This window comes from Vanessa cardui, chromosome 1 (genome assembly GCF_905220365.1).
Source record: "Vanessa cardui chromosome 1, ilVanCard2.1, whole genome shotgun sequence".
Taxonomy (NCBI): domain Eukaryota; kingdom Metazoa; phylum Arthropoda; class Insecta; order Lepidoptera; family Nymphalidae; genus Vanessa; species Vanessa cardui.
In genome coordinates this window covers 11,946,257-11,970,891 of record NC_061123.1, presented here as the reverse complement: position 1 = coordinate 11,970,891, position 24,635 = coordinate 11,946,257, and the positions used below count along the sequence as shown (strand labels likewise).

The 24,635-nt window shown below is 32.6% G+C and overlaps 1 protein-coding gene across 1 annotated transcript in view; it reads right to left on the bottom strand.

The window, feature by feature from the left end:
* Nucleotides 1-4,901: 4,901 nt before the first annotated feature.
* Nucleotides 4,902-24,635, bottom strand: part of LOC124532435 (protein artichoke-like) — a 70,342-nt gene continuing 50,608 nt past the window's right edge. Inside the window, exon 3 of the mRNA XM_047107340.1 lies at nt 4,902-8,434. Coding sequence (XP_046963296.1) covers nt 6,676-8,406 — 1,731 coding nt within the window. The 5' untranslated portion in view covers nt 8,407-8,434 and the 3' untranslated portion in view covers nt 4,902-6,675. The remainder of the gene's footprint in view (nt 8,435-24,635) is intronic.

The window sequence follows — 24,635 nt, the reverse complement described above, 5'->3', positions numbered from 1 at the left end:
CCCCTGCATAGCACTCGCATCATTAGGGGAGTGCTACTCGTAAACCACGCGTAATGGGTTTTATCTTGGACTATAAAATTTATTTACACTTCTACTACTACATTATCGAACCTCATTCCGTAATGTGCATTGCAAGTACGATCGCCCAAAAGCGATCAACGAGATTCCTTGCTACAAAGTGTAATTAGCGTGAGAAAAACTCACGTTAAATTCCTTTTTCAAAATCATAACATTCCACCAATATATTGCCATGTCAATTATAAATAATCTTTCATTAACCAATCAGGCATCAAGAAGTCAAAATCTAAATATATTTCATCTAAGAAGCCTCGTATTCACCATACTGCAAGACGAAATCAAATTACCATCACGGAATGTTAATTGTACCGAGAAGAATCGGCAATAGCCTCAGTGATTACTTTTCTACCAATCAATTTACATAGATATGTTAATTGGACACAAATAAATTGCTATTTATTCTGCATAGAAATCAATTAACTCCATATTTATTAGATTACGTTACGATAAATAATACAGGTCAAATACAATAATATACTTCAAACTATTTAATCAACATATTTATTATTATCAAACACATTTAAAAATAAAAATATAAATAAAAACAGGTTAAAAACTTTTCACAGTTTCATTTATTTATATTTAGAACGAATCACAATATAAATTTAATCAATTTAAAAAAAAACATCATTTCCATTAAATTTCAAATATAGAACACTGGGTGAAATCAATGGCCAATTTTACTCTAATTTTACAAAAGTTATATTTTTGACTAAAGCTTTAGTATTACGATCAACTATGAAATAGAATGGCTCTCATATAATATCCCTGTTTATACACACTAAAACCAAATTAATCTCAATTCCCTCACACAAGCCCGCAAAACATCTAGCGGCTTCTGCCGATCCGTGGACATAATGGGAAATGATCCCTTGCAGGCTGCATTCTCGGGAATGTCCTTTCGGTACCATAACAAGTTGTGTCGTGAAATAAATCTTTCCGCCCCAGCTGAAACGACGCTACACGGCCTACTCTCACGGTTGGGTAAAAGGTCTTTATTTTTCCCGTTAAAGCCTTTTTATGTGATGTAGTTTGATTGGCTCGAGTTTATTACCAGTTGATTGCTGTTTTTACTTTTGATGTCTGTCTGATGAACCATGCTGTAATGTGAAAGTGATGAGGTTTTATTTTAATGATAAATTCAGGTAAAAAATTGGAATCGCTTTGGAATATCTTGATGTTTGTAAGCCGACTCTTATCAATACATTGAACATAATATAGCGATTCTTCTTTACGTATTGTGTCTACTCAACGAAACGTCAAACCAATTTTCGAAAACAGCCCTCAAAATTCATTATGTATTAAAACACGTTCGTCAATATCAACATGAACATTTAAATATGTATGTATATTCGCAGTCTCACATGTACGCGTAAATTATTGACAGAGGCCGTAGTGTAAAATTGAAATAAACTGACTTAAAGCTGAGCGTGAAACGAATTTTTAATGGATACAACGCAACGTCAGAATTACAAACAAACCGAAACGCCATACGAATTTGGTGCAGACAAATAAATTAAAAGCCAATAGACATCGAGCCGGATACGGAACGTATTTCGGAAAAATTGGAAAGGTTTCCAAAATTTATGCTACAATTTTGGCTCCTTTGCCGAGACCATTAAAACTGCCCGTCCATCCGTTTGCAGATTTAAACCAAACGGCTGACCGTCACGAATCTAAAAAACATTTATCACTCTCGATTTTCCGGCCATAGCCGTGGGCTAGGACTGTGGACGTTACTATATTTTCCAATGCCGTTGAATAAATCGATGGGAACATTTTATGGGATCAAGAGACTTTCAAAAACGATGTTAAGTTATTGTCTGAAGATGGCGAGAAAATATACCTCACGGGTTCGACCAGACCATCTAATACAGTTCTGAAATGTTTACAAGAACATAGAGATTTATTTTTAAAGAAAATATGACATTCTTGTGATATCACAGTCTTATTTACATAACTAATTTATAGCACAAATTCACTTCAAGAGATAAAATCGAAATATCTGTAAGTTTGATTTTTTGTTCTATATGACAAAGTTTTGCGTGGATCATGTATTATGGTAGTTTTGTGAGTTGTAGAGTGAGCTGCAAACCCAAAGAACGTAATGACTTATCGCATCAGCAGTCGAAGAAAGAAACAATACTTCTCACTTCACTGTAAGTTTACCTATTAGAAGAAGATGTTCTTTCAAAATTCTAGATATAAAATATATTAAAAGAGTAGCAATTATTGTCATGGCTCGGCTCTGAAATTATATCAGACATAAGTACTATTTACTTAACAGCTAAAAATATTGAATCTTCGAACGAATTGATTTACAGAACCATAAAAATTAAATTTTCATATAAAATACATCATAATAGAAAAGTCATATTTTACATTTGTGTGTACGGACTAACATAGACAAATTGATATGAACCATTTAACATTCGTATGAAATATTATGTTATTTATAGATATACAGATGTATACAGACGTACACTAATAAGAATTTAATGATGCGACTCGTTTATTATATAATTAAAATAATGATCATTAATTATTATAATACATCATACCGTATAAAGCTCACACTCTCTATTTGTTAGCAAATGAATACGAGCTAAAATAAGGCTTAATTGCAATATAAATGCTGTACACGTTAACTCCATTACTCTGTACTGGTTGTTTTACTTTTCAACGTAATTTTACTTTAGAGCTACCCTACCTTTAGCAGTTTAAGCGTTCATTTATCTTTATTACAAATCTGCGGTAGCACTAGAACCCTCTCATACGCAACCCCCATATTTAAGAATAACAGAAACACGCGTTTGGAGGTTGATGTTTATTTTTCGGAAACATTTTGGTATTGAAGCAAGCATTCATCATATCATACTTACATACGAAAACTTTATCCGCCTGCTTGTTAGTTCATAATGACTAAGCTACGTTCGATTATACATACGAGTCAAGAATTTGTCTTGACTCGTATGTTAGAAATATCTACAAGGCGTTATTCTAAAGCGTTAGTATTAAAAATGGTTTATAAGTATCATCGCGCATGTATTTAATGTAGTCAAAGGATTGTTTATTTTCTATGCCATTAATCGGCATAGCCATATGAATTACGATCTGTACGTAAAAATAAATTACATAGACAACATCGTATTACCGAATTTGCTACAAATGAAGTGGTAAATAAGTTTAATTATGACTCATTTTGGGACATGTCTTCGTTTTCTTATAATTTAAGGTACCATATATCGTTTTCCAAAAACCTTACAAAGTGTATGAGTTATTTCAGTATGATCAGTTGAATAGTTTAGACGTGAAAACGTAACAAATAAACAATAATACAAACTCACTTTTAAATATATAGGTATTACTAATTAAAATTACCTCGATATTAAAAAAAAAAAACAAAACAGTTAAGTCCAAAAAGCTTCAATAAAAAAATTAAATTAAAAATGAGCGTTAAATTCTGTACATTGGTAAATGTAAAATTTTCACTCACAGCCTCATCGACGTCCAATGACTGTCATCGGTTGACGCTGTGGAACAAATGACTTTATCATAATCAACTTGTTGCGAAACCGAACTCATTATTGGTACATATTCATCTCATAAAACGTTAAATTACCATTAATTGATTGAATATTTACGTTAAAATTCACTTTATGAATTAAAATTAGCTGTTAAGCCGGGATGGCCTACTGGTTAGAACGCGTGCATCTTAACCGATGATAGCGGGTTCAAATCCAGGCAAGCACCACTGTATGTTTATCTGCTTAATCTGTGTGTTATAATTCATCTCGTGATCAGTGATGAAGGAAAACGTCGTGAGGAAACCTGCACGTGTCTAATTTCATAAAAATTCCGCCACATGTGTATTCCACCAACCCGCATTGGAACAGTGTGGTGGAATATGTTTCATACCTTCTCGTCAAAGGGAGAGGAATCCTTAACCCAGCAGTGGGAAATTTACAGGCTGTTGTTGTTGTTATCGTTAAGCTTATTTTTGACATTTTTCAAATATAGTTAGTTTATGAGACTGTAAATTGATATATACTGGGTTCTTACCCTGAGTTGAGCCGGTAAAAACTTATTGGGCTTTTGTCAAAAAAAAAAAAAGTAGCAGTAGCGGCCCGATGTCTTCAAGTTTGCAATGTTTATGAACGCGCTCCTAAGAGAGCACTTAAAGGAGTTGTTTTTGCGTCTGTGCTCTTTCCGCTTGTATCGGATTTCCTATCGGATTGTGTGAGTGTACTTATGGTTGCACACATCTGTGCATGATAAGTATCTTTGAAATCGTCAAAAGGACTTATTACTAGACTGGCAAAACTCAAAATTTCGACTAAAAAATAAGTCTTTTACTCTGTAGTAAGGACACTTACGAGCATCTTAGTATACTATTTTTTTGGCTATTGCATAGAGTTCTATATTATTATGGAAATATTTTATAATAAAGTAATATTTTTTTCAATACGATTTAAATAAACCTAATAAAAATATCATGATGTGTTCTAATAAAAAAAAAATATAAAAACAAAAAAATGTACGTATATCAATTTTGTAAAGTAATTTTCATTGTTCTTAATTTAAAATTATAAAAACTTTAGGCCACAAATAGCTATTATAATTGTTAATGTAATTAAAGATAAAATGATAATCTCTTAATATGACTTTGTATATGTTTAATCTGACTTTATATATGTATGTAATATTTACCTTCTAACTAATTTCATATTATATGTTCAGCTTCGTGATTTCAAAACAAATAATTAATAATATTAAAAGGATTTGTAATAAAAATCAAATAATTGTTTTTAATTGTTTATTTGTCGTTTGTTTCAATGCATTATATATTTAAATAAGTTTCATAACAAAATTTTTAAAGTAGTAAGTATGTATAAATAGTCTTACGCTATCACTATGACTGTACTATCGATTGAATAGGTATAGTTGATTGGTTATGAAGTAGGCATATGTTATGAAAAGTATATGAGATAAATAGAATTGTTAAAAAAGTATATTTTAAGATTAGTTTCAGCTATAACATTATAATCGTGGTTCTAAAGTTACTAACACTGAGATAATTTTTTAGGCAATTCAGTGAATATATTCTTAAGTAAACAATAATGATTTTCGAAATTTTAAATTATTTATAATGTCAATGACCTTATTATAATTAATTAAATTTATTGCTTATAATATAAATGTAAATACTTTCTATTTATAATAACATTTGATTATTCATGTCAAGATGATTTAAGAATACGAAATTTGAGCAACTTACGTACACAAACTAAGTAAACGAACTTAGTTAGTAACTTCGAACCACGTGTCTCGTACAATTAATATTCCCTAAGTATAAAAATATTAATTCAATATCTTTTCAACAAAATGCTTCAAATAAGTCTCATGAAATCAATATACAAAAATAGCCAATAAATAATGTAATTATTTGATTTGTACCCCTCACCATCAGAGCAGCTGGTTTATAATAATATATTCTATATGATAAGTTTCAGCGCTAGAGTATTTGCCTTAATTTTTATTGTAATCACAAAATATGTTTCACTGAAATTAACTTTATTCGATTGAAATAGAGTTTATAATTAAAATCAACTAATCAAACACTATATTGAACGAATAATATTTAAATTCTGAATATAAATAAATCATATTGGTAATTGTTTACAGAAAGTAGGAAGACACAATCGCATAGCCATACAAACATTGGCTCCAACATTGGCCCCGTACAAACAACTCCATCCAACTCATCCTCGAATCCGAGACCTTAGCATTACACCCAATCAGATGTAACAATGCTCAGACGATATTGTTTGTTCTATAATCTGAGTTCAATGCAATAATGTTATTATTACAAATTTAGGCAAATACTCTAGAATTTCTATGCAGATAGGCTATGATTGTTCTAAGCAGTACATATACATGTTATTCTGATTTATTTTCTCTAAATACAATTACATGCTATAACAATGATTTAATAAAAATTAACGTATTATAGTATTTGAAATTATTAATCTATATTGCTCACATTTGTACAAAGTTTTCATCATGTTTGGTGTTTTAATTCAGAAAATATATGTATAACTACTATGCAATTACACAGATATTTATCATATAATTACATGCCATTATCATTTTTAATTATATTACAAATCGAATCAATGTTATTCAGGAACGACTTGAAAGAAACGATTAAACAATGTATTGTGTACATATTTATACATTTGTGTTACATCTGAAAAACTTACTGCATAAACTTAAATTCAAACATAACCGCGTCAGCTGTCATACAAATCAATACTAAATCTAAAAGGATTATAATAAAGGGCAAATTAATAAAACGACGTCAATATAACATGTCTAAACAATTTAAGTACAAAATCGAAAATGTCTTTATCGGTAATATTATATTTACATATCTATATACAAAGCTATCACATATTACAGTTTTAACCATCACTATTTACATTATTGCAAAATTCAATGTCTTCGTCGATCACTATGGCTATTACGAATGTCCTCCACGACACGACGAAGGAATGAAATTACTCGATATTTATTGTCCATAATTGTAAACTTTTGTTAAACGTACACTATGTGCGGTTTTTCTGGGGTTCTGTGGTGAGGTATAGTTTCGTATGCGAACTGCTGGTAGATATGTTCTTCGCTATCCTCTTGATAATATGGATTTTTGTCCACACTATGCCAAGGAGGATTTAACGAATGAAAATTGTTAGTTACTGATGAACCAATCATAAGATACCTGTCCACTTCCCTTTTGTTCTCCTGTTCCCTACTGCGCGTTGAGTATCCTAATCCATTTCCTAATTTAGATACGTCAGCGTTTAACATTACACTGTTCATAACTTGCTTCGATTTGTCTCCTTTACACCTTTTTAGCGGACCCATGAAATACAGGAATCCACCCACCACACTTATAATTATACTCACAGTTAGCACCACAATCGCAACTACCACCCATCCACTGGAACATCCAAACTCTGATTCCGGAATTTGCACGAATAAAACGCCCCGTAAGTGGCCAGGCGCCGCACATTTTACATCTTCATAGTCGATCCTCAATATAGTACTCGTATTATCAAACTTTTTGCTACGAATTTCGCAGTCTCTACCGAGTTTCCAAAGCCAAAGTAAAGAACAATTGCAAACAAATGGATTACCAGAAATTTCCAGCTCTTGAAGAGTGTCGATTGGGAAATGAGAGGCTTCTAGTGTTTCTAGAGCATTATTTCTCATATAAATGTGGGTTAATTTCGGATTCCCATGAAATAGTCTCGGTGGAACCTCTCTCACTTTTAAATTCTCGTTCATCCATATTTTTTGTAAATTAATATTATCTACAAACGCTCTGGAATCCACTTTCTCTAGTTCATATAGTCTACTCAGATGCAAATGTTTCAAGTGGAATAAGCTTTGGAAAGACAACGATGAAATGTTATGAAAAAAGTTCCCGCTTAAGTACAAATGTGACAAGTTCGATAGTTTTGAAAGAGCAGATGTAGGGATTGACGTCAAATTATTATCGCTGAGATCCAAATGGCGCAACGAAGGTAAATTGTGGAGACCCAATTGGTCGACAGTTTCGATAATATTATTGTTAAAATCTAAATGTTTCAACTCTTTCAAAAATGGAATTCCATGCTTATCTATTTGTTGAATTAAATTTTCAGAGAGATCTAAATATTCCAAATGTATAACAAAAAACAGATTCGCTGATGGTATTTCTAAAATAGAATTATTTTTGAGAGAAAGTATTTTAAGCGACGAGAGTGGCTCAAATGTTTCAGCTTCGAAATTCACAAGTTTGTTGTTTGATAAATCGAGCCGTTCCAGAGTAGTTAAATCCTTAAATGTTTGCAGATGTATATTTGATATTTCATTATCTGATAAGTCTAAATCAATCAATCTCTTAAGGCCCACAAAAGTGTCTTTATCCAGTCGTTTAAGTGCATTGTGACTAACATTCAGGTGTGTCATTTCCATATTGTTATCGAAATTCTTACTACCTAAATCTTGAACTCGATTGTAAGATATATCGAGGATTGTAAGTTGTGTATAAAAAGCGAAAGTGTACAAAAGATTGTCGATGGCATTGTGAGTTAGGTTGATGTGTGTTGCTTCTGGGTTCAATTGGATGGGAACGATCTCTAGACCAGCGTTTGCGCATGAAGCTGCCCTCAGTGCGTCGTCGCACGCACATCGTGGTGGACATAGCGTTCTTGCAGCGGCACCACATGCCCACGCTACAACTACCACCAACCACCGCCACTTTTCAATGCCGCGTGAGCCCATAACATCTCATGTAAATGCCACCTTGGACCTGCAATAAAAGAAAATAATATTGTAATTTCAATCACAAAAAAAAAACACTACATAGACTAGCCAGTATAAAAGGACAACACAATAACATAACAAAATAAACAAGCCAGTAAATACAGAAAGTTGTTTAGAGAGAAACTAAATGCTTAAATATATATAAACTTTTATGTCTCAGTTTCATTTTACTAATTCGTATTTCAAATTCAAATAAATTTCGTACATTTGATAGACTATGGAACTGTTAAAGCTCTATTGCTTTTACTATAAAAAACTTACAATAAAATAATGGAAAATTACAACCGCAAACATCAGATACATAAATATTTTTCGTTAACAGCGAAGGAATGAAATTTTTAGTCCTAAATTAAAACGATAAGAAGCCGTTCTTCTTCAGAAAGGGGTAAAGTGTTTTAATGCAAAAAGTTGGACATTCGTAGATTCTAAATTATACTTAATATGCATAATAACTATTAAATTAAGACATTTTAGACAGTCTAAATCTAATCTTGGTAACAATTAGGTCGTGTATTTTAAAATTAAATTAAAGTAAAATTTGTAGATAGTTCTGGAATTGAAATTGATTTTGTAATAACAATATTATTAGCTTAATTATAATTAGTATACACAGTAAGTATATAGTTTTCTAAGTATTGTACATTATATCAACCGCGAAACCAGGACAACTGTACATAATTTTGACGTAATTTCTTGCACTGGCGCCAGAATAAGACCACATGGCGCACGGGATAATGCTTCAGCTAGTCTCGTTCTAACCATTTAGAGAAAATATTGCGTGCCTTTATTTATCGTCTCGCGGTCGCTTGCAAGATGAATGTATTCTGTAAACGGAAAACTAGAGCCTAAACCAGTTATACTAATCCGTCCGCCCAAGTGATTCGATAATACCTTCGAAAATGTTTCATTGCTCGACAAAGGAACATCGGTACTTTATATTAAATGTTCAGCTTTACATTTCGATGGAATGTATAATGAATAGCACCGTAACATCTGTTAACGAAGGCGAACGATCTCGAAAGTTTTCACGCGCGGGAATAACTAATTGCGAAGGTTGGAATTCAATTTATAGCTTCTAGTGTGCCTCTCGGGAGATCACGCTATGCCAAAGTATTAATAATGCAAAACAGTGTCACGAAAAGTTTTTGATTTCGAATGCAAATTGAATTAGAAAACAGAGTCAGGAATATGGCGCTCGTTCCATCTCTTTGTCAGTTATCGTTGATCCAAAATCAAATGTTCAACGACTGACTAATTATAAGCGGCGTGCTTGAAATGCAATATAGAAAAAAGAAACATCAAATAAAATATAATTTAGGAATGTGACGTTGCGTCGTAGACGTGAGAAGTTGTCCCCTAGCAATTCGATATCACCGTACGAATGGATTACGCCAGCTCGCCTGAATTACAGAAACCATACGTCTACACACTCCGTATACATTAGATTCCCGTATAAGACCGGATTAATTCCGTTATGTTCGAACGGTATTACTTAATCACGTGGACGAAAATGGTTGCAGGTTAAATATCAGCTGCTATAGCTGATCAAAAATATTTAATTATTCCACTTTGACACAATTTCTTTACGAACTTTAAGATGATATTTTGATAGGCTTATGTCTCTTGATTGATATGTCACTTAAGGCAGTATGATTATGAATAACACTTCAGTTATAATTTAACTCTCAGTCTAAGGTAGTCGTGGCTAAGCGGCTCCGATAAAGAAGCGAAGGGAACGGCACGCCCTCCATTTCCGAGTCCACATTGTTCTAAGCGGCACTCTTTTGTCTTTTAATTTCCTGTCCACCAGAGCGCGCTCCCATCATGAATTTCGCTTTCGTGAGCTTCGTTAACTTGTATCGGCCTTTGTTGTTACCTATTGAACTTTTCCATTACCGACGTCATCGATCGAAACCGCTAAATTTGTTGGAAATTTTTTACTCAACATCCATTCCGTGAAATGAGCAGCGGCTATGTTTTAATTTCCCTTTGATAAAATCAAATGTGAAGAAAACTTTGTTTCGATTTCATTTCTTAAACGCACTCCTAATGGAAATTGAATGTTTTCTTATTGAAAAGTTGAGTAACGCTTTTGACGTTAAGAAGAGTGATTTCGATAAGTCTAATTCCATTCGAATTCTTTTACGACATTTAATAAATACGATTTCAAAAATCCCTAATCGAAAGAATCGTAACAAATGAATAAGAATTGTACGAGAAAATTCTTAAAAACTTTATCATTAGCAATTCAATAAACTTAAACGCAAACCTCGGAGTTACATATTGAATTATGGACCAAAATTTATTTTGCCTATTGCGAAATACACAACCGAAACGGGCCATAATAACATTAAATGTAATAGAGCCGCGCGTAATTTACTGAACACCTCGTCCCAAAGCAAATTCAATATCAGTTTTGGTACTCCTATTAATAACAGTCAAAATCATCGGCCCATTGAAATTATCAAAACTATCCTCTTACTTTGGTATAATTGTGGAGGTAATAAACAGTGGCGAATGTTGGAAGCGTTTACTAAAGTTATCACGGTGTTAATACAACTTGAGACATTACTAACACAAAGGAGGGTTTGCAGGGGGAGCTGAGACAATAAAAGCAGTGTAAAAGTCGGTTAACCGCTCCTCTTCCCGAGAAATATCCGAACCCTCTCTGCTTTTATGAGTTACTTAAGTCGTGTGTTGCCGTTTTAAAAATAGTTATTAATATTAAATCAATATTTTTGAACTGCGATACAAATATCATGTTTGGTATCGAAGTCCACTTGTTGATATTTGTTGTGAAACGAAAATATCGTTTTATATTTTCTAATTGTTTAACTTCAATTCGATACAACAATAAGTTCGTCCATATTCCATCAATACGGCTCGACTCGATGCAAAAATATTTTTTGAACGAATCGAAATCAAATACGCGCTCCAAAACCTAAAACTTGTGCAACATACAATTGTTGTATGGTCTGCCTAATATTCGTGGTGTCGGGATCTAAGTGGCGTAATGAGGAAAGTTCTCTGACTAAGAACGTCCAACGGAGAACAAACAAAACCAAGCTGAGTGACAACGTTCGAATAGCTATTGTAACTTTACACTAAATTGTAGGAGAATAAACGACAAAACTTCTCTTTAAGGAAGAAGAGTAAATTGAATTAGTTTGCGTGTTAAAATCAAGCGTAGCAATGTTGTAATACTTACTTTACTTATACATTTTTTACTTTTATCAATTCCATTAAAGTATGGAACGAAGATACTATTTAAAAGTATAGGTTATAAACGATTGTCTTTATTATGAATATTATATAGATTTCGTAATTAACGAAGCAAAATTGAACCAAAAATAAATACTTAAATACGAGGCATACGCAAGTACTAAAACAATTAGTACTATACTTCTAATTATTAATGGTAGAAAAAAAGTTCTGGCTAGAAAAAACTATTATTATGCATAGTACATATTTAATTTTATTTATAAATAATAACAGGTCCATAATTTATTTCAGCGGATTAGTATTGAATAATATAAAAGGCAAATAATAGAAAAAAATGAACTAACATATTTTGACAATTACCTAAACGCCTTCGTTATTTTAGTAACGTAATCGGTCTATAGGGTCGTTTTAATTAAGGCGATATGAAAGTTAATCTAAATAAACGATGATAAAGTGTCCACACCCTATTCGCTGTGGCTAACAAATTTTAATGTTGCGAGGGAGAACACCTGCCAATAGTTATGTTCCGTGGATATTGATTTTGTAATCAATGCCAGATTAGAGAACCCCAACGCTTTCTCGCAATCACAGATGGATATATTAATTTATATTACGAATTGTATGTGTTGTATTCGCTTTAGGTATCTAACTAAAAACATAAATCAAATAATTTTGTTGTTTCTACTTCACTGATACATAGTTTGACATGGTCCTAAATAGCCAATATGATAATAGATGACATTTTTATAAATGTTCAAATGATAACAATATTCATACATTATACCACAATGCTCAGATATTATTCTCGGTGTATTTCTTGAAAAATTAATGCTATTTGACAACAAACGCGAGAAATGTTACCTCGTTACACACACAATACAAGACATTGGCACGAAATTTCTCTTTAGCTCCTCAAAACAAACTTATAGCTAAAAGGATAAAAAACGAACCTTCCCGAACAAAACGTCTACACAATCCCATTTTCTCTTTCATCGCGGCAGAGCGGTCTTAGTGAATCAGGTTTCTCTATGGGCGCCTTTATAAACGCAATAATGAGGAGTGCTAAGGCGGCATTCAAGCGTGGGCCCTAACGAGAGGCGTCGATGAATCGTCCATGAGGCGAGCACAAAACTTGCCACTTGGCCCTGTAATGGCGTGAGCTAGATGGCTGCTGCACGGCACCAACTCGCCGTACTCGCCAAAGGGCTTTTAGTGAACACCAACATGCTTTCGCTTTGACTTTCGTCGTTTGGATTACGTTCAACTCGCCTGGATTGGATGCGGGCCACGGATGAATAGTCAATGAACGAATTTGGGCCAAAGCAAAAGGCGCAGATTAAAAGCAAGCTTGTATACATTTAACTCGATTAAAAAAATACTCAGGCATTGAATGCTTCGTTAAGGCCAGCTTTGTATCGTATATTTCACATTAAGTTTTCTCTTTGCGCATTAGCGTGTGAGCGAAACTTTGCCTTTACTTTATCCGAAATTCACAATTTTTAAGAGATACGCCATGAAATGTTAAAACACAAAGGAGTTTTTATATTATTACGGTTATTTAAAGGAAAATTGTGAGGAAATATCACAAATATTATTTAAAAAAAAATCAAGGAAAAAGTTATGATTACATTTTCATAATTTAATATCAAACGGATGAAATGAAGTCGTGGTATTTTAATGGAGATGACTCAGAGAAGTGCAAATGACGTACTTACGTCGGTAATATCGCGCGGATCGACCTTTAAACCTTCGAAATGGCTTAAACCTAATGAGGATTCGTAATGCTTTGAAGGAAATACTGGAAATTAGTCAATCCTATCGGTAGCGTATCTTTGCAAAGTTGGTAAGGCCGAGTAATAAAATAGCTCATGAGGCGTTGGATCGTTATCATCACTTGGAAGCCATTGGGTGCCAACGCCGACCGAGCCAGGGCGAATATCCCTCGGATTTCGTATGAGATATATAGCGCCTCTTTTAGGGTTATTAAATTGAGTGGGTTTTAGGGAAATGACGCACGGAAAACATTTACATTCTTTTTATAGTGAGAATGGGGTGCTTACAATAAATTAAGATATCCATTGTATTAGCGGAACAATTTGTTCGATGTTCAAAGAACTATATAAGACATACATTTACAGCTCTTTATGAGAATAATTCAAAATAATTTACAACAAAATGGTATGAAAAATTAAACTTAAAATATACTCGAATAGATTTTTAATCGTTATTTTACAATCTATATTAAGTGCGGCTACCACCTGTTCCAAATGTAGATTCTACCGAGAAGAACCGGCAAAAAACTCAATAGTTATTCTCAACATATGACCTGGCATTTTTATTAAATAAAAAGACTTCATTGAGCATTCACTAAGCTATTATTAGTATGCTACAAATATGAGTTTCACAACTGTTATAACTTTTGATCTAAAAACATCAAATATTTGAATAGAAACGCGGAATAATCGATTATATTCTTACAGTTTTATTAAAGGCGAATACAATACACTTGATACCCGACGGCTGGATAAAGTTGCACCCATACGGCTAAGCTTGCCCGCTTTTCCAAAAGCGTAGCTTGCAACCAAATCCAGCGTTGCACTAGTCATTCCCTATTTCAACGTATGAGGGATTCTCCTACGTATCCACAGCAGCCGAGACGGGGTTAGGGCACTCGGCGACAGTAATGCGTTTTATGAATGAATGAGCGAATGAATAGGAGGATTTCATTTCCAACTAACCATTCAGTCGGGCAAAACACAATCCTTGCATTGAATAAGGAAAGTTTTTACGCTGAGTCGACGGCACTACCTATTACGTCGTACGTCACGTTCAGTGCGAGCGATAAACATACAATATTACGAGTACAATATATTTTACAGTTCCCAAGATTTGATAATCAATACGCGTATACGGCAATAAATATATTACTGCTGTTACGAACTTGTCGCTAGAGGATTTACGTTGCAGTTTTATGACACATAAAGCAAAGATCTGAGTTGAATAAATTTACGATTTTTGAATGAAATGCAGTTTAAGAGTACGAAAGTTATTTACGTCAAATTATAAATTGAATCGTTTTACGTTTTTCATCAAAATTGCATGGAGTTTTTTTTAATATAACATTAATGAATTGAACTTTTGATCCGTAAATTTGAAACGGAAAACGCTATTACCTTACTTATTGCTATTTGATTGGACTTATTATTTATTATATGAGAAAAGTCAATGATGAATTTAATATGAGTTAAATAAAAATCAAGACAAAGCTACGGCTAGACAAACGCATAGCCTGAATTTTAATTGAAAATAGCTTAAAATTTGGTCGAAAACCTTTATTTATTAATGTACCGTCGCACGAAAGAATATTGCGAAATATGGTTTTAAGGGGTGCACCCTTCAATTGTCAACTTTGTTCAAACGTTCAGAGTGTTATTATTTTAAGTACTCGAAGAAATTTTTAGACAAATGCTCTTTTGAGATCACTTAGATAATTTATAATTATTCACTATTTAATACAAGTCAGATTATATGAAATATAAAAAGTAATATATAAATATTTGTATTTCATATCAGAAATTTTTATATTTTACAATTTTCAGAATCACTAATTTAATGAAAAAAATTTATTACAATGATATAACAGAAACAAAATATTATACATTACGTAAAACTATTATTAAAACCTGACCTATTTGTAGTATCATTGCAAAGTCAAGTTTATCAGAAACCTTAACATTCTGCGACTGATAAAGAAGTAACGGTCATAAAAAAAGAAACGCATCTCTGAAATTCTATAGCGGTCCCACATCCTGCACTTCGCTAGTAAAAACATGAATGAAGCAACCGTAAGATAAATGGGCGCGCTCTGAACCTGCCTTATCGCTTGTCAGCTGCTTCCTGAGGTCATTGTACTCACAGATAGCTGTATTAGATTTATTGATGTATCTGTTAAAGATATCATATTTTTGCAATATTATACATTATACTTATCACGTGTTTTTTGCGCGTAAATTATGTTGAAAATATTAATTTAATTTATTCGATCGATTCGATGATTTACAAAAAGATTAATAATTGAACTACCGAACCGCCTCGGCTTCGCACGGGTGTAATACTGATACTAAATACTCTACAGAATTTGTTTATTTACGATATCACATTAGAAAGTTCAAAATTATCAGTGTTTCTTTACCATGTATTATACACAAAAACCTTCCTCTCGAATCAATCAATTTGTTAAAAAAAACGCATTAAAATCCGTTACATAGTTTTAAAGATCTAAACATACATAGGGACAATATGCGATTTTATTTTATACTGTGCAATGATAAAAATATTTCCCTTTTTCAAATTATAATCATAACAGAAGCGGCGTATAAATTATATAGTAAAATAACTTTTGTATACGTCATTTTCTTACAAGCTCGTGTACAAGAGCGAACTTTACCTTATACGTAGAAACATTTCTACAAAGTAACAGGATTCATTAAAATAGCTAAGCGAGACTAAAGTGGCAAGATGCTGTGTTTTTCATTACTCAGCACTCATATGCCTGCATGGAATAGGCATATGCTATGCGTATACAGTCTCTGAGTGTTCAACTAGCATTTCCTTACAAATGCGACGGAGCTAAGAGCGAGATTATGAAACATACTAGTTTTTTCATAACATTAGAACTTTATTTACTTGAAATTAAACAAGGGAATATGCTGAGGTTATTTGTTATGTAAGTAATAATTGATCATAAAAACAACAACAACATCCTGCAAATTGCCCACTGCTGGGCTAATATCCCCTAACCCTTTGTGGAGAAGGTTTGGAACATAATCCACCACGCTTTTCCAATGTGGGTTGGTGGAATGCATATGTGTCAGAATTTCTATGAAATTAGAAACATGCAGTTTTCCTCACGATGTTTTCCTTCGCCGCCAATTACGAGATGAATTATAAACACAAATAAAGCACATGATGATATTCAGAGGTGCTTGCCTGGGCTTGAACCCGCAACCATCGGTTAAGATGCACACGTTCTAACCACTGGGCCATTTCGGCTCATAATTGATCATACCAAAACAATATATGTTGGACGAATAAATAGAATTAAATTATTTCATATATGTATATTAAGCCGTATTATGTCTTGATTATAAATTGAAAAACAAATTAATTGTTTGAAATTGGTCTATAATTTATTCAAATCCTAAATGGTTGTCGATGATAATAAACGTTTCATATGGTTGTACTAGAAAATAGAAAACATAATATTATTTTAAAGAGCATATTGTAAAGGTATTCAAAATAAAAATGCTATACGACGAATTTTTCGTTTCATTTAAAAAAAAATACTCAACGCCAGCTCTTAAATAAATTGAATGAGTTTGCTAAAATTAAAACCTCCGTGCCTTTACGTATAAAATAATTAATCTTCGTACATTAAACACATCAATGTAATAAAGAATAATACGTACGTTTACAACCTATTTCTTTGCTATGGAACTCAAATTGAAATCCAAATTGAAATAATTGTTATCTGTATTAATATACTGTAAGTCGTTCTATTTTTTACGATTCAAATTAAAAAAGTGTTCCCATGAAATCTCACTAAACGTCAAAACATGTCTATAGGTTTACAAAGCAACTCTCACGAGATTCGAAGTCTACCACAGTGGCCTTACCCTGTTATCCGATGATCTACGTACACTAGACATACAGGTATCGATTACAGCTCTATTCGATTAAACAATCTTGACATTTATTGTAATGTATTACAGCTCAGTTTAACTTAAATGTTACAATGTCATGTAAAGAGAAATGCAGTACGTTGTACGATGATACTTAACCCATTGAAACACTATCGAATATCAGACGCGGTATATTCAAACCGATATTGGGATATGGACCATGAAAACGCATATTAAAAACAAATAAAAGTATATTTTTATCTATAAATCTCGGTAAACGGTTTAAATAAACTTTAAAAGTGATTTATTTTTATATCTCAAAGCACTTATAAGAGTATGGTTGGATAAACAATATTTTAATTTTATATTAAATGCAATAAACTGAAAATATAATAAAAAAAACTATTCTTTTCAATGAGGATGCGTTTTGTTTCCGATAATTGAAATGATTGACAATTCATTATATGTAAAAGCAATGCTATTTGAAAAAATAAGCCTATATTATTGAATAAGTTGCTATTTATTATTGACGTGATCATAGTAAGGTTTTCGTTCTCGTACCATATACATAAATATAGAGTCATAATGATACTCCTTCATATAAAATCCATTGTACATAATAATATTATTCTATATATTCATTTTAATCTACTTGAATTTTAAATCACTAAGCGTGAAATAATATAGCACGTTTGTCATAAAAACCAGTATCAACATTGTGGTCGAAAAAACCACTAAGAGTATCGTTCGGATCAAATGTAGATTAAGCCAAATTTAAAACGTTCCCACCGTTTCGCTTGACCGCCCGAGAATATAACATTTCAAACTTCTATAATTATTTTTCTCGTGAACCAATACAGTAATTATAACATTCGTCACGATCTACAGTGATTCGACTCTATATAAAACGTGTTATAAAAAATCGGGAATGCTCTGTAATTGATCTATTTGTAATTAAACTCCGAGTAACTTAAATCGAACGACTGGCCTGCTTTTTGAATTTAGAATAAGGTATTATTTAACGTTCCGTTTTCCGAAGTATTTATTTATTAATCAACAACCTAAAAGAAGAATTTTCCAATTCCATCCCTATGAATATTTTATATTTGTCCGCGCATCTGTTCAAGCAGAGATGAATGAATTTTTATACAACACTCGTGTAGAATCACTCTACATTTTCAGTATAAATGTATGTTTTTATAGACTTTTTTATTCTGTGTGTATTTTCCACGCGATTCTTTTATAAACCTCACGACGTCGAAATGTTCAATAAACCGTATAAAGAAACATATTAGTCACGTCTAACTTTTATTAAACTGAACAAACTTATTATACTTCGTGGTTTCATACAGATATTTTTGTAATAACATCATTTTTCTTCCGGAACGTTAAACGTATTTCTCAGTATTGAGCGGCTTACAGCGGCAGTTTCACTCCGCGTTAGTTAAGTTTAGATATTGGAGTAAGTGTTCGCAACTTGTCGCACTTACACTAAGATATAACGATATAACGAAGAAACTATATCCCGTGCGAGACCGAGGTACAAATAGTCCAACTCATTCGAATTCATGTCAAGTCGGCGTATTTGTAATTCAACACGGAGTCCCCACGCGGCGTATGTATTGTTTCAACTACAACCGCTAAAGGGGAAGCTCTTTGTTCATAAAACATTTATTGGACGCGAATCGTTAATGAGGAGTCGCGGCTGCTTTCAAATTAGGCAAGTGGGCTGAACGCAATGGCCTTGACAAACATTATGCTCCCGGAGTACCAGCATTCTTCGTTTCTCCTTTACATTACACAAACTACTCAAGTATACTGACTTAAATTATAAAGATTTTTGTTTGGTACCTTTTGAAAAATCTCTATAAGTAATGGTATAAATTGAAGGAAAAAATACAATCTACTACGAAGTAAATAATGTTATTTTGTAACAAGTCACTTCATGTATCGTCTTTTCATTTGGAATAAGTTTTGTATATTGCGCATTTCAATTTTTAACATATAATAGTTGCCTTTATTATCACTGAATGGAAAGGAGAACAAAACTTCTGAGTATCCAACTCAGTAGTTTTTTTTAGCAATTGAACACATTTGATTATTCAACAAATATTAATATTTATTATCTATAACATTTATCCTATACTGTGAATTGATTATAAATAAAGATTTTATTTTACTAGTAAATTTATCTTAAGTATTTTGCAGAAAATCTAAAACATTTGCACCAGGAACTGACTTTGTGAAGCTACTCCTTAAGTGCTATCGACCGTTTCATAAATAGCCGATACTAAAGAACTTAAATATGATATAAACTAATAAAATACATAAATAAGTCAAGTACTGCTGTACATCTTTTATATAAATTTTGAAAGAAGGAAGAATACAATAAAGATATCTTTTATATACATAACAATAGAATGTGTTCTAAATTAAACTTTATAATTAAAACAATACGGTTTAAATTTTATTATTAATGAACACTATATATAATACAAAGGATATAGCGTGTCGTTAACTAACCTTGTAATCAGAAACTTTGATTACATTCGAACAAATTTAGGTATCCGATACATAGATAGAACATAATAGGGGCGATTCTAATTTCGTATGGTAAAGCGTTGAGATGACGAACCAGCTTCGAAGTCCGAAGAGAGCGTTAAGGCTCTTCATTAAGGGTGAGGGAGGTGAAAGCGGGAAGAGGGGACCGTGCGATGGCTTTATGGGACAATTTGCATTTACACAAGCCCAAGCACAGATTACGCCAGCACTTATCCGCCGGCCGAAATGAGGCTCACCTCCCAGCTACAACCAAACAAACCTTTGTTTATATTCCCTTGAATTTTTCACCCGCTATTCGTTTTGACGGCCTATTCGAAAATTTTATGTTCTACTATCCTTGAACTTTTATTTTTCGTTAGTAAACTACTTAAAAACTGTTTAGAAAACCTATTAAAAATCAACATATTCTTTATGTTACATGTAACGCTATCACCGCGAAAGAAGATTCTATTGGGATAAACTGGCAAGCAACTCAATAGTTACAATGTTAGTAAAAACAATAAACTCTTTATATATCCTGCTTAGAAATAAATAAATACTAAATCCACGCTTTTTATCTGTAATATAATCTCGTATTGAATAAAATACGCCTTATTTAACAATGTTATTTTTATAAAACTATTACTAAGTATAAGTCTATATACTTTTAAAATTACTGAATAAAACAAACAGTAAAACCAAGTTTTTCAAAAAAGGTATTGACAAAAAGAAGAAGTAAATATATAGAAGTACCTTTGCCTAAAATACCATTCAGAAATCTCTGACCCATTTTCAGATAACTACCTTTGAATCTCTGACAAAAGCATGTCGTTGCAGGGACAGGATGTCTGGCCGATCGGTACTCCAATTTAGTGCCCGTATGGACCATCAATGTCAGCCCGAGACAACGAACCAAGTACCCGGTATTATCTTAAAGATGTCATATAAAATTTCAGTAATAAATAACACATCAATTATAATAAACACGACTACTATATAAATCTTAATTTATATTTCTTATATGCTCCGTTGTCGAGTAGTGTGTACAACGGTTTTCATGGGTACGTAAATTCCCGGGTTCGATTCCCGATCAAGTCGATGTAAAAAAAGTTTATTACTTTTCTATGTTGTGTTGACACTGGGTGTTTGTGGTACCGTCGCATACGCGTACGCGTCGTATTTTTTAACACGAGTGCTGTAGCTACTTACATTGGGTTCAGAGTAATGTATGTGATGTCCAATATTTATTACATATTCATATGTATATAGCATAATGAAATCCAAGCGGGTGAAGACACGAGTTAATCTAGTCTGTATTAATATTAGAAAAAAAGTAAAGTAAAGTAACAAGCCTGTAAATTTCCCACTGCTGGGATAAGGCCTCCTCTGCCATTAAGGAGAGGGTTTGGAACATATTCCACCACGCTGTTCCAATGCGGGTTGGTGGAATGCACATGTGGCAGAATTTCGATGAAATTAGACACATGCAGGTTTCCTCACGATGTTTTCCTTCACCGCCGAGCACGAGATGAATTATAAACACAAATTAAGCACATATATATAGTGGTGCTTGCCTGAGTTTGAACCCGCAATCATCGGTTAAGATGCACGCGTTCTAACCACTAGGCCATCTCAGCTCATCAGCTGATGAGCTGTATTAATATTATTAATGTGAAAGTAGCTCTATATGTCTGTGTGTCGGTCTTTCACGACCAAACCGCTGAATCGAATTTGACAAAATTTAATATGAAGCAAACTCGAACTTCAAGAAAGGGTATGGGCTACTTTTTTGCCTCACACATGACAGCCAACGCCCTTAAACGCGAGCAAAGCCGCAGGAGACTACTAGTACAATATAATTCATCCATTCAGTATTCCGTTTGATCCGAGCACACATCAACGTGTTTAATAGTGAACGCTACATAACAATATTAAATTGGAATTGACAGTATTTTGCATATTAAAAGAGAGATTTAATTTTATACCACAATCATTTATTTCGGGTATGGCGATAAAATATTGAAGTCGTAATTGATACATGAATAAGTAAATGATTGTTTTTCAAGTGGATTAAATTAATTTTATTATATTATATAATTACGTTATTTCATTTGTAACTGTATACGTTAACAATGTAACAGCGGTCATCAATTATAAATAATTAATTTATGCGTCACATATAAACGACGTTTCACGGGTTTTTAGTTACATATCGATCTCTCTCTCCAACATCATTGAGTTGTCATTTGAAAGAAGGTGACGGAAGATTTTGTAACTAATCAACGTTTATACATTGTTATCAAGTGACAAATTTATTCAAATATTCTTTATTCAAATATAAAGGATACAAGCTTCACTCTGAATAATATTGTATTACAAAATACCGTATCCAAATATTAAGTTAGCTTATCGCATAAATATTCATGAAACTGAATCGACCTATTTGCCGCGCTGTCGCCACCGTACATAGCTATTGATGCCCTTAATCAGGGAAATTGCTAAGTAACGGAGCTGAATTTAACTATCTGTTATAATTGTAACTGATTGGAAGGCATACTCTATGTAACATTGTTATGTGGATATATATACTAGCTGCGCGCTCCACTACGTGCGCGTTTGAATTAAGAAAAAAAAGTATTTGTTTGCATGTTTCATTATAACTTGTTATTTCAGTATTATGCAACTTGTGTGATATTAAGTCGTTGATAGGAGGTACCTACCCGATATAATGGCGACGACTTTGTTATTATTTTATAAATTATTCTAAAATAAAAGTACCCTAAGTTACTCCTCATTACATTAGCTATTTGCCTGTGAAAGTCCCGTCGAAATCGATCCAGCCGTTCCAAAAATTAGCCGGAACTAACAGATTGATGGACAAAAATTCTAAAATTATTATTTTAGTATATGTATGGTGTTTATTCATAAACATATAGTAAAAAGCTCCAAGACAATCCAATTTTATCATATGTATAAATTAATTCCATAATTTTAAGTATCAATAGTATTTTTCACTATCAATATATAAAAAAAACACCGAAAACACATTAAATTTTACACATAAAACATAATCATATATTTATCCAATATATTACGTTTCGATCTATGAAGACAATAAAGTGATCGCTTCGGTGTGAATGCTTTAAATTATAGTTTTAAATGCTCGTTCGTGTAATAAATATCGGGGGTTTTCGACGTGAGCTAAACAATCGAACAATAAAAGTTGAATTTATGGCAAGCTTGGTCCAGGCCGGCGTATATCCCGTCACTCACCCTGCGTGGTCATTTGAACGCAGTCGGTCGTGGGATTGACATATTGGAGACTCGGAACAGGGAACGCATTGGAGATGATATCAAGCTACAATAACGGCTAATTAATTTCGAGTAGCATTCCATAAAAATTACACCTCTGTATTCTATTCTAGTTATTTTTGTATACCGATTCAAATTAAGATTTAATTCTATGATTATGTTTCAAAGTATAAACTATATTAATGTAATAAATGTGATAGTTACTCTTGTCTGTCTGTGTGTCGCTCTTTCACGATCAACCCAATGAATCGGTTAATTGTGAGTTTTCTTCCCAATTAAATTTTAAGAAAAAATATGAAGGCAACTTTTTGTAATCTATATTTCTATATTAATATTATAAATATGAAAGTAACTCTATCCGTCTATTTATCTGTCGCTCTTTCACGACCAAACACGTGAACCGAATTTGATGAAATTTGGGTTAAAGCTAACTTGAACTACAAGAAAAGATATATATAGGATATATAGTCTACGTCTTTTGCCTAATACATGACAATCAACGCCCTAAAACGCAACTAAAGCAACGACATCTAGTATAATATAAGATTAAAAAATAATAATGAGTTTTACGATTCATGTTAATATGTGTTTAATGTTATAGATAATTAATTGGAAATTAATGGAGCGCTTTGAGCTGTTTTATATTCAACTTGTAATTCGTCATGCTTGATTAATGATTTTTTCTTCCATCGCCTCTTTTAATATGAGAACCGACATCAGGTTTTTTATAAATATCTCATAAGCATGAATAAACCAGTTTAAACCGGTTTTTACTATTTGTAACAAAAAATCGAACTAGCCTATTTCTGGGTGTGATTATTTAGCGTATATAACATCTACACCAATTCGTAATTTTGCTTTTTATATGTGAAAATGTTTACTCTCAACTAATAAGGTATCAAACTCACTAGACCGATTTTTGTTACTCGTACCATTTCTAACACGTTTTCGATTCTTGGTTTTATGACATATTTGAAAATGCGCATCATTCAAATACATCGCTATATACGTCAAAAGGGAGTGTCATTGAAAAATGATCGGTCATATTTTGTTTGTGAACATGTATCAAAACATGGACGCATAAGAGCGTAAAGTTGAATTGATTCTGGTAACCCCTTTAAAGGATTATTTGTCGACGTTTATGTGTGTCCAATCTGTCAAAATTTTTTTAAAGAATTTAAATGTTGATTTTTGTCAAATCTTTAAAAAAAGAACATAAGTTTTTTTTTAATTCTATTATAAGTGAGTTGTGCACATTTTCATTGTTCCAAAACAATGGAATTAATTATAGTAACATAAAATATGATTCATTCGAAATTGAATTCCTTTTTTAAAATTCGAATTCGATGCATTCTCACAATGCCACTCTTAGAGAATAAAAAATATTAACATGTTTTTTGTATTTGGAATTCTCCTACAACGTATAGCTTT